This window comes from Perca flavescens, chromosome 14 (assembly GCF_004354835.1).
Source record: "Perca flavescens isolate YP-PL-M2 chromosome 14, PFLA_1.0, whole genome shotgun sequence".
Lineage (NCBI taxonomy): Eukaryota > Metazoa > Chordata > Actinopteri > Perciformes > Percidae > Perca > Perca flavescens.
In genome coordinates, this window is record NC_041344.1 from 27796748 (window position 1) to 27814504 (window position 17757).

Below are 17757 nucleotides of genomic sequence, written 5' to 3' on the forward strand. Positions count from 1 at the left end.
TCAGGCAGGCGTATTAGGGTACCACTGGGCCCGAAAAAAACATCTACAAGAAATCCTTCATCCCCTCTGCAATAGCCATACTGAACAGCACAAAATGAACACCACAGTCACCTGATAACTTAACACCCCCATGTCTTGTTTTTATATGTCCGTATGAATGTCTCTTTGTGACTGGATCCTTGTCAAAGACAATTGTCTGTAACCCTTGTGTAACAGACAATATGGTATTATCTTATCTTATCTTATTACTTTGGGATACCGACAGGCTGAAATTGACGTGCCGCAGCTACAAATGGATCCTAACACTCCTGCCCATACACGGCGCCTTGCAGACCATCGCTGACCGTCTACAGTATTTGACTGGCGATGGCTCGTGCCAGCCAAAGATGAGAAATAATCCTAAAGAAAAATGCTGCAGACAGACCGGAGGTAAGCTACTGCTATAAGCTAAAGTTACTGTGTTTACCCGGCCTCAGTTAGGTTACACATGAAAGGATGGCAAGTTAAATGTAAACTCCATCTTCCCATAATGTAGTCAGACACTTATATAATAACAACCCAAGTCTGTCAGTGGCAACAAAAAACAGCCCTTTTAGTGGACATACTTTGACGTTGCGCGATTCCGGTTTGTGTCTGCCGGTTACATCCTTCTTGCTCAACACTGGACCAGTTTCAAAGATTTTTCTTCACATTTGTCACAAATACTGAAATTCCCCTCGATTACCTGGGCAAATGCACTCAGATAAATGCACTCAGATTATACTCACAGTGACACCTTTTGGTCCTGGCGTGCCAGGAGTGCCTTCATCCCCTTGAATTCCCTATATAATATAGATTGAACAACATTTTATTAGTGCAGTTTATTGACCTTGGACTCTCCACAAGTGTTACCCAGTAATATTCTGCATGCCAACTGGGGGACTACTGAGTCAGAGGTAAATGAATGTAAGAAATGCAACTGACCAACTAAGAAACCTGAAACCCCCCAAAAAACAAACAGCAGTTGGCAGTGGTAAAAGACCCCCCCAACCCCCCAATACCCCGACCACCATGGGAGAACCTTGACCTTTGACCCCTAACCTCACTTCCATTCTTTTCTTTTCAAGAAACAAAAAAATGTGTCTTATGATATTCACTTGCAAGCTATCTTTCTTTTTATCACTGCTTTTGTTTTCATGAGGTATTTTTCTAGAAGGCTTTTCCCATTTAAATGATACACACCGCAGTGAGAAAAGCTGTAGGTTCGACTGATATTTGAAGCCATAACTTTCTATTGTTTACGCAGGACAGTCCTAATCAGAACACTTATGTGTTGCAATGAATAACTAGCTCAATAGGCTTCAATAGGCCACTTTATGAAAGCCATTTTGAAATGTCACAGAGAAAACGCACAGGTGTGAATAATCAAATTAACAATGGCTCACTGTCACACTGCCACGACTCACTGGGACACTTGAATAGAAGTGAGCAACCGTTAATCAAATTGATAGCACCTGTGCTGCTGTGAAGTGGGGCTATTATACTGTAAGATGAAGTAGGTCAGCTGTCTTCCACGTTCAGGCTAGAAGCCGGCTGGCAAGAAAAAAAAGTTGTTTTTGTTGTCACTGCTTAATCTAAAAGATTTATTATTGCTATTATTATTTTAAATCATTTTTGAGCAGAAAAAAAAAAAAAAAGACAGCCTGGCATAGTTTTGCCTAAGGCCGGTTACACACTGCCTGCGTGGCGTGAGCGTGGCGTTTCTGTTGCGTGGCGTCTGCGTGGCATTTTCAATGTCTTTACACACCAGAAACGTGTCTGACGCGGCGCTGCTGCTGCTAGCCTTGTCTGTACACATGTATGTTTCCCATTGATAAAATGAAATAACATGTTAAACTATAACTTGATTACAGCAAAGACAACGTCGGCAGTATTGACGGCAAAATAGGCTACAGAATATTTTGTTCTGTATTGACAGGTGCAATATTAGATAATCAATTTTTTTTTTATTACACTTATATAAAAACGTAGAGTCTTTCAAACATCAAAATGTCATTTATGAATATGTATTAGTGTCTAAATGACATACTGTATAAACATCTTTTCCTATTCTATTTTCCATGGAAACGCTTCCAACACGCTTGCGTGTCGCGTGAAAAAAAGGCGTCGGTTCTAGCAGGCAGGCGTTTTCGGCGCGGCTCGAGCCGAGCCTGAGACGTGCGTGTCACGCAGGCGGTGTGTAAGCTCTAACCTGCTAACATGGGAGCCAAAATTAAAACGGACACGCCACGCAGCTGACACGCTCGATCAGTGTGTAACCGGCCTAACAGGCTACAGTTGTAATGGCTAACGAGGGAGCAAGCAATTGCTAGCTTACACAGTTTAAGCAACTTTGTTACTTTGTTTATTAACTCATCTAATGATAACAATATGTAAACGCACACGGGAGCAGCAGCCGACAGCAGCTCTGTTCGGCTCTCTGCTCCGTTCACAGGAATAATGTTTTCATTAATTATACGCTATTTCACCAACAACCCATGCACCATTAATCAGCTCATTTTCACGACTCGATCCGTAGATAAACTGGTTGCTGGACGCTGAGTAACGCTGATCCCACGGATCATGAATGGACATCAATATTGCGGTTATGAGGCTTATCCCGTTTTTGAGCGCATCCCCTTCCCTCTCTCTCTCTCTCTTCTCTCTGTCTCTCTCTCTCTCTTACAAAACATTTCAGTAAAAAATGTTAATGACCTGGTCATTATGATATGATAAAAGGTACGCTAGGAGCAACCTCTCATACACAGTGAATATTATGGTATCGTCCATGACTCATTTTAAACCGGTCCACGGAAGCTCCTGGCTCTTTCACCAGCTGATAGGAGTGCACGATTCAGAAAATGTCACGATTCGATATCGAGTTTTAGGCTCAAGATTCGATTCAAAAATTGATTTTTGATTCAAAAACGATTCCCGATGAAAAAAGAAACAATTCACAGGCGCCCAGATAGCTCAGTTGGTAGAGCAGGCACCTGTATATAGAGGTTTACGATGCAGCGGACCCAGGTTTGATCCTGACCTGCGGCCCTTTGCTGCGTGTCATTCCCCCCCTCTCTCTCCCCTTTCATGTCTTCTGCTGTCCTATCCAAATAGGCTGAAAACATAATCTTAAAACAAACAAAAAAAGATTCACAGTATGTAAATGTAGTTACTTTTCCCATGTGATTGCAGTAGATATACCATTTAAAAATATATATATATATATATATATATATATATATATATTTTTTTTTTTAATTGTAATACATATATATGAATTGATTTTTGGAATTCTATGGATCGATTTGGAATCGGTAGAGAATTTAATCGATTTTTTTGCACACCCCTACCAGTCGATGCTTCATCCGAGGGTCAACCAAACTGCCCCCTTTTTTTCACAGGAAATGGATAACAGGCTGAGTGGTAATTGTCCAGAAAAAAATATATATATATATATATATATATATATATATATAACGCTGATTTGTCAGAACAAAGTGCGTATCTAAGATCAGTGCCCAAAAACACAATTAATAAAGATAAAACAAAATATGGGAAGGACACGCGCACAAACCTTTTGTCCAGCTAGACCTGGCACTCCTGGATTACCAGGCCGCCCCGCTTCACCCTGTTTACCAAAAAAAAAGATACAGATGAAAACATAGACATTTGCACAAGTGCTGCAAAACCCTGACTGAATTCATTAACAAACAAAAAAGATATATATATCATTCTTACTTTGTCTCCTTTGTCTCCAGATAAGCCATCAATACCTGGCACACCACCAAGTCCCTGTCAGAAGATCGGAAACACGTCATTAACACCAGGATGTGAACTTTCACTATAAGATTCAACGTATTAATGAAATCCTCCACATGTCCGGGTTCACGAGTGCCACACCTTCTCTCCTTTTTGTCCAGGAGCACCTGTCAACCCTACGCTGCCTGAATCACCCTGTAAACAGAAGGCAAGTTATTGACTTTTAACCGTACCGTAACACACACGCATGCAGGAGGGCCGGTAACGCAGGCGACGATCAGTATCAACCTGGTAGCGTCACAGAACATGGTTTAGTGAGGGTTGGAGGATTAATGTAGAGCAAATGTCAAGAGGTGAATGAATGGACTTGATTAACCGAACAGTCGAATACAGACATTTGGACAAAAAAGACGAGGCGTTAATATTAATATACACGCACAGGACACAAAGAGTTACACAAGTAAAGATACACAAACACACATAGAAACTTTTGGGTAAATGTTTGGGCGCCAGAATATGCTAACAGCTGTCACCCACTTCACCAAGACCCACTACAGTCTGGTCGCACATCCAACCAAAAGACTCAAAGGAACAATGGTTTTCCCACTTGTCTTTCTTCACAGCGTTGCACTTTTGGTTTTGTACACTGATGTCACGCGCCATGCCAAGCGATGCCCTTTAGAGACCGAAAGCTGGACCGAGTGAAAAGCAACAGCGGGTAAATTACACGGTACCGCAAGGCCTATGCCGACCGCAAGACTTCACAAGCCACTTTACAAGTCACAGAAGGTGGACCTTTAATTACTTTGGAAGCTTGTATCACTTCAACTCACGTCATTTCTTTCTATTGCAGAGATTTGGGAGGGACGGAGGGAGGCCCCCAAGAAGACATTATCTATATCAGCACTGCCATGCGGGGAATTGCCTGCCAATCAAAGCCGGATGAATTCACTTCATCCCCCACCCCACCCCCACCCATGCGACTCAAGCCATTTTTAACCACAGGCTTGGGGTGGGCTTACGTCATGTCAAAGTTTACGGCGACAAATTGCAGCCTTCGCCGGGAGAAAGTGAAGACAGATGCTCACGCGGGAAGTTGGAAATAGCAAAAGCGACAGGGGATGCCCTGCATTCAAGTTCGATTGAATGCAGTTTTATCAAACCAGCATGGCTTTACAGCAGTAAAAGAACTACAAAATGAGAATGCACACATCGTGAAATGAGTCCTGCTGTCTGTCTGACTGTTACTGACATTCAAATAAAATAAAAAGCTCCCTACCGTTTTTTTTAACACTTTACCCTCACCTGTTTCATCCAAAATAATGACACATGCGTTCTCCAAACTATCACAACCAAAGTAAAATAACACACGTGAGAAGACCACGTCTCGTCTTCCAGACCACTTGTGGCCATTTTTAACCGTCCCCTCTCGGGACGGCTTGAATGATGCACGCGGAGGACTTTGCTTCAAGGAATAAATTATACTGTGAGCGTCCCAGCTGGCACTGCCAGGCAGCACAGAGGCTGTGATTTTGGACAGACTGGGTGGGCGTCTGCGCGGGCCTGCCCTCTCTGCTATACACATCCTCTGTGGTAACCTGTCCCTCTAATCCTGACAATAACAGCTGTTTTCAGCATTTTCCTAGCCACTCCCTGACAGAAACGTTAAGTCAAAAAAAAAAATGAAATAAATATCTAAAATAGCATATAGAAGAAACACATGAAATGAGAGATAGGAACAAAAGGAAGATATAGCATCGGAGAGAGAAATCAGAAAACTGTGTCTGGGATGTACATGCACATGAAATATGCACGGAGACAAAAGGTGAACATGATGCTCATGCAGCATCAGGAAGAACAGGCTCACTTACCTTCTCACCTCTGTCACCTTTGACAGAGTTTACATTGCCCTGCAAATAATTCATCGACAAGGATCAATTATTATCGAGGCGGGAAAATAAAAGCAGAGATAGTAGCTGGAAGGCATGCAGTCTGAAATAGATGAAATATGTATGATTGCTACTGAAACTCTTAACCCCAATGAACATGATGTGTTGAAACGTAATCATTTAGCTATTTTCGCTCCATTGAAATGCAAACTACGCTTGTTATTGTGCACACTTTAAGTTTTTCATACAGTTTCTCCTTTTTCTCCTCTGATTCCAGGCGATCCGATGGCGCCCTTAAGGCCAGTGTCACCCTAAAAAAAAAACGCACGTTCACACAATAAAAAAAAAAGAAAAGTAGAACAAACAGCTCTGGAACATAATGAAACTGTAGTCTTTTCACACTCAAAAAAGTACTTAAAGGCAACGTTAGATGACCTTTTCACCCTTAGGACCTGCAACACCAGGCGGACCAGTATCTCCCTGTGAGAAATGGAAAGAAAGACGTCTTTCGAAAGCCATTTAAGAAAAGGATTCCCAACTCATCTGTGAAATAATACACAGGGATAAAGTCTGGTAAAATCCGGTGGCTTTACCTTATCTCCTGCAGGGCACGAACAGTTCACTTCAGGGCCTCTCTTCTGCTCCACAGCAGTAGGTGTCGGAGTGGGGAGTTCCACAGGGGTAGCCTCCGTAACCACTTTCTTAGGGCACTGAAATGATATGGTCAAACCAAATAACTGTCAGGAGTATCTGATGAGCATTGAGCCACTCTGGCTTGACAATAAATGGCTTTCACTCAACGTATAGTGGCCAATGCTAAATATGTCTTTACGCTGTGTAAATATCTACATTAACGTTAGCAAAAGAAAAGTATTAACAAATTATACAAATATGACTTTTGATCCATCCACACAATTTTCACACACTTTCAAACAAGGCCACTCCCATTCAGGAGACAGGAAGTGTGTACCATTTCATACCATTGGCGCAGCTTGTAATGCGCCATCTTTAGTTATAGAGGGCCCTATTTTAACGATCTAAGGCGTGTCCAAATCCACTTTCGCTAGTTTGACGGCGGAAAAAAGGGTCCGTGCGCCGGGCGCATGGTCCTAAAGGGTTGTCTTTAGTGTCTTCATTAATTCATAGGTGTGTTTTGGGCGTAACATGCAATAAACCAATCAGAGGGTCATCTCCCATTCCCTTTAAAAGCCAGACGCGTTTGGACCTTGGCGCATTGCTATTATGATGGCAGATTTGCACCGTAATATTTTTATTTTTTATTTTATTTGGACGGGAAACTGACAACTGCGTCGGTTTAAACTAGGGACTACACTTGCGTCGGGCTTTGCCCTGCGCTGGGTGCAAGACAGGGCCCAGAGAATCTTTGGTGAGATCCCAAAACACAGCTGCAATTGGCGCTTAGCTTAGCGTTTATCTTAGTAATTAGCTTAGCATAAAATCTGGCTGCAGGGAAAAAGTAGTATTCGGTTGCTTTACAAAATGAGCCTGGTGGTTGGCTACAGTAGGTAACAAAGCCAAAAGCTGAACGTTTATGTTAACCTAGCTTTGTTTGTTTGCTAGTTTTTTTTAAGTTTTAAATTAGAAGCTAGCTTGGGATACAGTAGTAAGTAACCTCCAGTCAGAAACAAATCGTTTTTGTGACAATACTCACAGGACCATTGGGTATATCACAACAGGTTTCCAGCTCTGCGTGCTTGGAATCGCAGTAAATCATCATCCTCTGGAGGTCAAACTGCACGGACACAGACACACAATTGATGAACATATCAACCTCCAGACAATAACATTTGCTTTCACACATCCCAATATCTCTAGAGTGGAGGGTATTGGGGAAATTTAAAATCTCGCATAATGCTTCGTGTATTGAACTACCACACATGCGGGGCAAAGACTCACATCGATAGGGACACTGTCATAAAGCCTCTTCCCAATCACTGTCTTCCCCTGGATATCAATGTCCTCCCTGTCTCCAATGGGCAGAGTCTGGATGTGTTTGCAGTCCAGGTACAGAGACACAGACTTGGCCTCCACGCTGAGGGCGATCTTGTGCCAGTTGCGGTCAAACAGGTTGTCGACTTCAGGGTTCTTGAACACAGCTCGGACGGCGTCTTTTGTCAGGCCAACGGCGTTGTACTCCACCGCCTTGTTCTCACCGTCCAAGCGGATGGACACCTGACAAGTCGGAGGCGGGACAACGTTAACGATAGGAGAGGGAAAGTACAGGCAGTCAAGTTCAGTGGTGGAATGGGACTAAGTACAGTTACTCAAGAACTGTACTGAAGTACATTTTTGAGCTACTTGTAATTTGTTCCCAAAACATATATATTACGATGATTATATTTATTATTATAGCGTAAGATAAAACCTTATTGATCCCCAGGTTGGAAATTCACATGCTTCTCAATTTAATATAACAAATATTAGTAAATTAGATAAAAATATTAAATGCACATATTAATTCATTAATAATTATATATATAATGAGTACTTTTTTCTTTTGGTACTTTAAGTATATTTTGATACACTGTGGCAGGGCTGTAGTACTTGAGTCCGGACTGGAGTCCACCTTTTTGAAGTCTTTCACTTGTCTTGGTCTCGTGCCTTGTTGGACTTGGAATGGTCTTGGACTCTTGGTTATTGAGAACAGGTCAAGTTGTCCCTGGCTGCTGATTCGGGATCAGTTGTACAAAACGTTGCCTGAATTCTATGCATTTTTTTACAGGATTTGTTTGGACGATCGGCTAAAACGATGCAAAAACCAAAAAGTGTTTCCGTGTGGATGGCCCCTTAGTTTGATGTTAGAAGATAGATGATTCTTGTTTACAGATCCTTAATCACTATATCATAGTTTTGCATTGAAAAGACAATATTGTCTATTGTGGTCTTGAACAAGACTCGATTTGCTCTGGGCTCGGTCTTGACTTGGTCTCAATTGCCTTTGGACTTGGTCTTGACTTGGACTTGATTAAGTTAGTCTTGACTACAGCCATGCATTGTGGTATTACTGCTTTTACTTTGGTAAAAGACCTGAGTACTTCCACCACTTGCCAAGTTCCAAGTCAAGATGTGGAGAATTACAGAGAGCAGAAAACTTAGTTTTCTGTGCAGGCAAACTATGAAAGTAAATAATCAAGCCGATTCATGGTAGAAAGTTTAGAAATGTTCTCTGAAGTCTTTGCTTTAACATGAAGAATTATGGTACAACTTATAGTATTCCAAGTGACATTCCATTTGAAATTCATGATCAGGAGTGTGGATTTAATTACATCCAAACACACAGTAATAGTCACATTTATTACTATTTACATTGGGCTGACCCACCTGTGGGATTCCATATTTGTCAAAAACCTGCCAGAGGTACCAATCTTCACGTCGTGAGGTTTTCCTGAATTTGAATGTCGTCACGAAGGCATATTCATCTGGCAACCCTTGAGGAAACACGTCTCTACAGGGTAAAGGCACATTGTTATTGCTGACATAAACCATGCTTTATTTCACGTACGTCATGAACACAGAGTCACAGTTTAGACTTTTATGCACAAACACCTATAACCGCTTTGTCTGTCCACAGTTCCTTCTCCCCGAAGCAGAGTGACATTGCATTACATGAACAAAACATTTACATACAGTGTTATATTTTAATATCCACTGTAAGACGTGCTGATACAACTGTTTGACAAACCTTTATTCCTTTTGAGGTGAGTTAAACTCTGCATGAAATGCATGAAAACATTCTTTTGTGTGTTATACACTTTACATATTTTCAGTAGGGGTCCAACAGTGAATTTTTGCCTTGGGTTCCCCAACACAGTGGTTCCCAAAGTGGAGCAAAGAGGGGAATCATTTGTTGTCTACTATAATTCCATCCATAAGGAACACAATGACAGAATGTATGACTATTTCAGTCATGGGTTTAATGCGTATCATACACTTTCTGTAATAAAACATCTAAAAGCAAAAAACCCCATCAGATGGGGGACCCTGGGATGAAATCTTATCAAATGGGGGTCTGTGGTGTAATTTGTTTTATTTCAGGGGTCCGTCACGTTAAAAAGTTTGGGAAACACTGCCCTAACAGGTTTCTCTGGCCATAACTTTAAGTCACAACTTAACACAGCTTATTGTTTGCAATATAGGGTGGTCACTTACTCTGTTTGCTGCACAATGGGCATGGTGCCAAGGCGAACGTAAGAACTTTGGCCTTCATCAACTCTGGTTCCCAGAATATCTCTCACATTGAAGTACTCCATCAGGTCGAACCCTGCAGAAACACAATAAAATAGCCTAGTTGGATTCAAGTCGCTCACACACACATAAATAAGCACCCAAGGCTCTTAAATCTTGAGGTTGAGTTATGGCTTTGTCAGATTTCTTGGGGTATACTGAGGTTTAATTGGGTCAGTCCCACCACACCCTACGGCCACTGTGTTTGTGGCTTTTTGGAGGAAGATTAAAATCACGGAATAACTGTGAAATTAACATTCATTTGATTTGCTGCCAGAGGAGAAAGAAAAAAATACTTTCCATCACTGTTAGGGTCCGCTGTTGGTTTTAAGTCTGAGAGTGTGTGCACGTGTGTCAACGTTGCCCTGCAGCTTGTGATTTGAAGTGGTGTAACCACAGGTCATATTTAGGGGGTTCAGAAAGGACACTCCCTTGTGCAGCAAACAAGCGCTGTAGCTATGGCAATTCCAGCAGGATGAGTTGCTGCAATGCTGCCAGTTTGTCCGGCAGATCTCGCTGAAAAGCTGGTGGTTATGTTGTGTGTGTGCACTGAGCTCTCCCGAAAGCAGACTGTGCCATTAGAGAGCCAACGGGATGAGGACAGCCGCAACGTATTCCTGCACGGCCTTTAAGCAATGCAACTAAATCTATGAGATGTAAGGTTTCCGGTGGGAATATTGACACCAGCGCACTTAATCTTCCAAAAAGGAAACCGGGACATTAAGGTGGTAATGTGAGAGTCTGGCAAAAGCTTAGCAGAGGTCATTAGAAATAGCACGGAAACAGGTGGTAAGACACACAGGCTGCCACTGTGCCATTAGCAACAGAGTAAAAAATAGATTAAAAACAAAAGCCATTTTCACAGACTGAATAACTGAGGGGATTCGTCATCCGCCACAGCTATTATGTATGTCAGTAGTGTCTCAGGTGCACTGTTAGGGATAAGAGATTACTATGCATTCACCACAGGGGGAGGGTTTCACTGTGCTGGTCTGTACATGAATAAAATATTTTTTGGTGGACATTTCTAATACATCTCCATTCATTTATTCACTGGCATCTTTAACAGTTACCGGTTAAAGTTACTGGTCAGTAAACGGTGCTGTTTCTGCTTCTGATTTTACTTAAAGCTATAGTGCGTAGTTTCTGTCTCCCCCATGACAAATTCTAAGTAATGACAACAACACTGTCAGCGCATCCACATTAGAGGATGGATATCCGAACCGAGCCCTTCGGGTTCCGACGGGCTTGGACAGATATTTAGAAATTATGTTCGGGTCGGGCTCGGTCATATCAGCGCGATAAGGCATTGAACATTTTAAATTTAAAAAAGCTTATTATGTAAGTGCGCGCCTGTGTTAACGTGCGCTTGTTGACCCGTGTGCGCTGATGCGCTCATCTTTTGACATTTCCGAATGCCTTCCTACAGTTGCTTAATAAAAGCGGGCTTTCCACACAAACAAACGTACATGTTTCATTAGTAAGAGAAAAAACAAGATTTTAACTGTGTCGGGCTCGGACATAAATATATTCATGCCTGTCGGGCTCAGGCCGGGTTCAATTACTGCTTTGTCGGACGTGGGCCTGGCTCAGACAGAAAAATTCTGCCCGATCCTCACTCTAATCACCCATGACGCAAGTGTTCGGTGATCGCGCACCACCCCTACTCCTCCTCCACGCAGTTGCTAGTAGCCAAGGAGGACACGGAGGATTAAAAAAACATGATGGACTCTTCAGAAGAGGTAACCATCTTTACTCGAGCTTCTGCGCGCCAAAGTCGCCGGACGACACCATTTTGTAAACATAGCCATACTGACAAAAATACAGAGACAGTGTTGTGGAGCTGATTTGCAGCATTAGCTTTGTATCAACTAATTTGGAAATGGCTTCAATGTAACTGACGTTTATAAATATAAAATAGTTAAAAGCCTTAAAGCTTTAAATACACAAGCAGTTTGCCCATGTGTCCTTCAATCTTACTTTTATTTGTATTTAATGTTCTTTTATATATTATCAGCAACCCTAGAACCGCCATTGTGTTTTTGGCAATACTACTACGCCTAAGCATAGAGACTGGAAACTCAATCAGGAGAACTAGCTTATCCGAAGGTGTCAGAACTATTATTGTAGCTGTGTTCTCTAATACTACCTGTGCAGTCTTTAGTTCTTCCCATTACAACCAAAGGACACACTTTGCAAAAACATCCTAAGCAGCCAACTGAAAAAGAAAGACTATTGAAATTTGCTGATAGAAGCCTGGTATAAAAGGGCTTGGCTTATTTTTGAATCAGAGCAGAAGTCTAGCATTTCTACAATGACAAGTGATAATAATTTGTGAAAACGTCAAGTGATGCTATACAGAAGGATGTTTTGTTGCTCATCAGTGTCGCTGAAGGGTTTGCTCGAGGAAGAGCCGAGCAGCTGTGCAGTTTTTGCTGGCCTTGATTGTCATCGTCACCATGCTCGCGTCGTGCACGTTGCGTCGCTTCTGTGGCTGTTTGGGGGCCATCTTATCGCAGAGCTGTAATTTGGACTGGCAGCGGATAGCGTATAATCAACTAAAAAAGTTATTTTGGACAGCCAAAAAAACGAGCCAATGGGGTGATCTGCGGGAAAAGCCAGATGAGTTCACTGACTGGGAAAAGGCAAATGCACACACACAGCATTCTTTTGATCAGAGCAGATGGCAACAGTCGTGCAGCGCAGTAGATAGTGAGCGCATGGGGCGCAAAGATGCTCTGCAGCCTCTCGTGTACCCTGAGGGGTCGGACTAGACAGCCCATGATAAACACAAGTCTGACTCAAACCACAGGTCTCTTGGCTGTCAAATCGGCGGCAAATAATCTTGACATTTCTCACGGAGAATTACACTCTCTCTGCACCATCGTAGGGAACATTTCTTGGGTAATCATAATTGGCACCTACAGGAGCTGCTGGTGTAGTGACGATAAATACTGTTTGTCTACTACTTCTCTGTATGTAGAGAAAATCTCTAAAGAAGAAAAAAAAAAAAACACTTTACTCATATAAGTTTGACAATGTATGTCTTAAAGCGAGGCCACAGCAGTTACAGGCTTACTGCATTTTGGGAAAACCCCGGACATCTTTGTCATGTCGGGCAGCTTCAGACCTCAGACCGCCGTTTGATAACAGAGGTCTAGGGCCCAATGCAGGTTTGGGCTCTCAGATCTGATTATGACGCTAACTGTCAGTGCAACGATGGAAGTCCAGAAAAAAAAAACATCCTGATACTTTCTCTCAAATGTGCCAACATCCGAAGTAAAATGAAAACTACACTTTTGCTGGGAACCTGCTGTGGCCTCTTCAAATGCTCCTGGTGGTCCTTTGAACTAATGTTGGAACCGTTACAATACAGAGAGCCATTTCTAAAGTTACACCATGGCAGTATCTAAGGATTTAAAATGATTATAGTAGTGACTTGTACCTCTTAGGGAGCACCGTTTCATTTGTGGTGCTGGTTGCTAAATGTAAGATAAATCTAAATCAGTGCAGTGTGTACAGTATATTTATGGCGAATTCCACAATAACCTAGCTTTTGGTTACAAGAAAACATGTTCTCATATAATTTACCAGTGGGACAAGACTTGAATGGGAAAGATAAACAAAACACAGCCCAAAAGGATTTATTCCAATTAGAGTGCTTACAGCACATCTGACAAAGTGGCACATCTGCCTAAGAAAACATCAGCGGGTTTCAGTAATTTATCCCAAGTTTGTTCTAATTCCTGTGCGCTTTAGAGGAAAAGCCATAATTAGCATAATTAGCACTTGCTCGATGGCGATTATCTGATATTATGTCTCGGCAGTGGGAAGTGATGCTGTCAGCTGTGATCAGAAGCACATACTAATACTCTATGCTGCCAAATCACCCCTGATTGGCTGTTCTTTATCTTGGACCAAAAAGTCACTTCAACTTGTAGACACAACTTTTGAGAGGAAACTGTGATATCAAACGTCAAGCGTTTCTCTAACAGCGGAGGCAACACTAACACAGCTTCAGCGATGTGAAGTAACTAATGCCTCATTTTCACTGCACGGTTCGGCTCAACTCGACTCGGCTCATTTTTGGTACCAGGTGTATTTCTAGATTGTGTTTGCCCCTGCAGATAATACCCTGTCATTGTAGGCGGGACTCGTAGTTGACCTAAAACTGCCGTGACGTCATCTTCAACGGCAACGCTCCATTCTCGCTGGATTCTTTCATCAGCAACCACACAACAGAACATCAGCTCTAGCAATTGACCATGAAGCAGTTTTGGAGGCTGGCATCTTATTAATTCTGGGTCAAGTCAATAAAATAAATGCTATTGACGGTAGTTTGGCTATTTGAAAATGGCGTGTTGGTGCTTGTAACGGTTCTCTCAGACCAACCAGTGGTCTGCAGTGTTTTAACTCCATCTTCTAGTATCGGCTCAGCTCACTTGGAACTTTGACAGAAAAAAATAAGTACCAGGCACCAGGTACTATCCACGAGTTTGCCAATGGAAGATCACAAAGAAACGGTTCCGACAGTCAAATCGAGTTGAGCTGTGCGGTACCATGGAGTGGAAATGCGGCATAAGTACATTTACTCAAGATGTGTACTTAAGTATCATTTTAATGTACTCGTGTTAAACTTGAGTTCATCCATTACTGTATATAACACTAAATACCACTCTACCATATTTCAGAGGGAAATTGTGTACTCTATACTTACGTTTTAACAACCAATAGTACAGTATAAGTGATGTATAACAATACAAAATGTTGACACAACAATACAATACAAAGACATTTGATTCCTGCCAAATTCTTTTGGCTCCATGGTTTGCACAGCAGCCTTTTAGCAGAGACTATTTCACAGACAGATTGAATCTGCAGTCTGTGTTGAGTTTGTGTATTATGTCTGCATGGATTTCCTCCAGGTGCTCTGGTTTCCTCCCTCAGCCCAAAGCCATGCAGGTTAGATGAATTACAGTAGAAACACTAAATTGGCCTGTGATAGACATGTGACTTGTCAAAAGTGTACCCTGCCAATCATCCAATGCATGCTGGGAGAAGTTCCAGCCTCCCACAACCCCGAAAATGATCAGTGGGTTAAAAAAAAATGGATCGATGGATCGTTTGGTTTGTGGAATAATTATTCCTTTCCATATTTATCATTGGAATGCCAACTTCAATCATGAAATAATGATGCTTCAAAAATGTCATTGGTCTGGGTATCAGTGACTTTTAGTGACCCATAAAGGCTGAAATGTTGACTACATTTCTACTACTATTTGGCGGGGAAATACCTGGATACTGGCACAAGAGTTGAATGTCAGTAATTTGCTCAGTTGATCTCAGTTGAAACAAATTATCGGGTATCACTGTGCCAGCCAAATTTGTTAAGAGGCAAACTTTCTAAAACACAGTCTTCAGCGCTCTGACATCTCTCTTTCCATTAAGGTCAACATAGCAGGAGTCTAAACAGTCATGCCAGTGCATCTGTTTTTTCTCTCAGTGTGATGGATGTGGGTGGGAGACATAGACAGGAACTCAGATCCCCCAAAAGACACTCTTATAACAACATCCGACCTTTCTGGTTAAACGCTATTCAAGAGTTCTGAGAAACCTTGAGCACAGCAGCTTGGAATATATGAAAAAAGAAAAAAAAATGGACTAGGTATACGCTCCACTTGGTAGATGACTAGTTCAAGCGCTGAACTTAAAAATCACAGCTGCATTTAAAGGAACATATCAGTGAGTTTTGCTACAATCATCATCAGTATATCCGACTTAAGTAATAATTTGACATTTTGGGAAATACGTTTATTTGTCTTCTGAGAGTTAGAGGACAAGATCAATGTCTGTATAATAAATATGAAGCAATCACTAACTGTTAGCTTAGGATGAAGAGAAGCAGACTTAAACAGCTAGCTTCTTGTTTTTACACTTCAAATTTTCATCATAGTCATATTACACACCGACTAAGAAACTTAACATTTTCTGTTTTGTCGCATTCTTTAAAAGCCTTTAGGGAGTTATTTGACCACTCAGAGCCACCGTACATGTAAATGTCATCATCCAAAATGACATCTGATAAGCTGATTCACTTTGTCTCCCAGCACGAAGCACTTCACGACAAACAAAGTAAAACAAAATACAGAAATGTGGAATTTAAACATAGATTGTGGCAGGTGATTGAAGAACAGCTTGGAATTGGGGATGATAGGCACTGATTGCAAAACAAAGGATGTTAGAAAGATTAAACAGTAGTGATTGTGCTCTAGGCAGCTACAGCTACACAATAGCTTCTGGCTAATGCCATTCATTCATTAGCCCCGTTTAAGACTAGCACTATCCAAGTGAAGAAGTGAGAGGAAAATGGGACTTTGGGATCAACTTTGACAAAAAGGACTGGAACTTGGTATTCAGTGTGATTGATTACACAAGTCAAGCAGGTTCGAAGGGTCTAGAATTAGATTTCCATATTGTATGGAAATGGGTAGACGTCAATGGCTGCCTGCAACCGTAGAGAAAATGCATCTAAAACACAGCAGCTTGGTTTTGCAAGTATATTGTTTTTTTTTTTAAATAATGGCAGCATAAAACAAGACAGAAAAGTAGCACTTTCCAAGTCATGAATAAAACTGATTTGGTTTCCAATCAAATAGAAATGGAGGAAATTATGAGTGGAAACTGTCTAAATCTTTGCATTTGAAAACATCTCTTCATGTAACCATGCTGAATGTGGGAGAGTAGGAAATGCTTTGAAAAACAAAGAGCTGACTTTGTGGTGTATTGCCAGCGCTACATGTTCCCATTAGAAAAGCAGCAGTTTGCACATACCTGGAACCTCTTCAAGACCATAACTGGTGCTGTTGGGCTTAAACCGATCATGTTGAACCTTCATGTTTGGACACAGGACATCTGAGGAGAGAAGATAATAGTTTAGTTTGACACGCTGTAAATCAGGATATGATGATCTTTTTGGGAGCACAGGTTAGGCAAAGAACTGTTCAAACATTTTTATCGGTAACCTCACTGTTAGAAACCATGTGTTGTTTTATGACAATAAGCAATCATTCTGAAACTTTAAGAAAGGTCTAATCTATATCAACGACGTTTCATTTCTGGGATTGTTCAGATGCTGCCGGAAATTCCGCCGGATTTCTGCCGGATTTCTGCCGGATTTCTGCCGGATTTCTGCCGGATGTCCGTCACCATCCTCTTTCTTTGTGTTGGCATTCTAAACTCCGGTGGATTTATGAGGACTATGGTTAAATGCTCCTCAGATCTCTGCAGGGTAAATCCAGACAGCTAGCTAGACTATCTGTCCAATCTGTCCAAAGAGTTTTCTGTTGGACGACTAAAACAACCTTTGAACGTACACATGTTCCATCAAAACAAGTTTTTTCCCTAGGCTATTTTTCAGAGGCACCGTTGCTCTGTCTGACACTTAGTGCCGCCCAAGACTATTGTGATTGGTTTAAAGAAATGCCAATAAACCAGAGCACGTTTTTCTCCCATCCTGGAATGCTGTGTGGACTAGCCAGACCCGCCTCTGCAGTGGTGTGGTGGAAGGTTTGGCAATGCGAGACTATTGGTAACCCCACTGTTAGAAATCAATAAGCAATCATTCTGAAATTTTATGAAGGGTCAGACGAAAAAGGTGTGAAATGTTGGATTGATTTAGGAAATGGTGATCTCATTGTAACACAGCCTTTGGACTGATATTTGATCTGAAGAGCACCAGCGCAGACAGACTGCCCTCCATCTCTCCTGACTGATGTCTGGGGAGTGGAGTGTGTGGCTCTACAAGAGCAGGAGGCACCACCACAGGCCCAAAGAGCAGTCACAGTTT

At 41.8% G+C, this 17757-nt stretch overlaps 1 protein-coding gene across 1 annotated transcript in view; it reads right to left on the minus strand.

The window, feature by feature from the left end:
- The window catches only part of col22a1 (collagen, type XXII, alpha 1), an 84926-nt gene that overhangs the window by 55446 nt on the left and 11723 nt on the right, over positions 1-17757 (minus strand). Inside the window, 13 exon segments of the mRNA XM_028598273.1 lie at positions 768-821; positions 3593-3646; positions 3757-3810; positions 3919-3972; positions 5649-5687; positions 5915-5977; positions 6102-6146; positions 6260-6376; positions 7339-7419; positions 7584-7859; positions 9009-9132; positions 9837-9948; positions 16743-16823. Of these exon segments, the coding sequence (XP_028454074.1) occupies positions 768-821; positions 3593-3646; positions 3757-3810; positions 3919-3972; positions 5649-5687; positions 5915-5977; positions 6102-6146; positions 6260-6376; positions 7339-7419; positions 7584-7859; positions 9009-9132; positions 9837-9948; positions 16743-16823 (1154 nt within the window).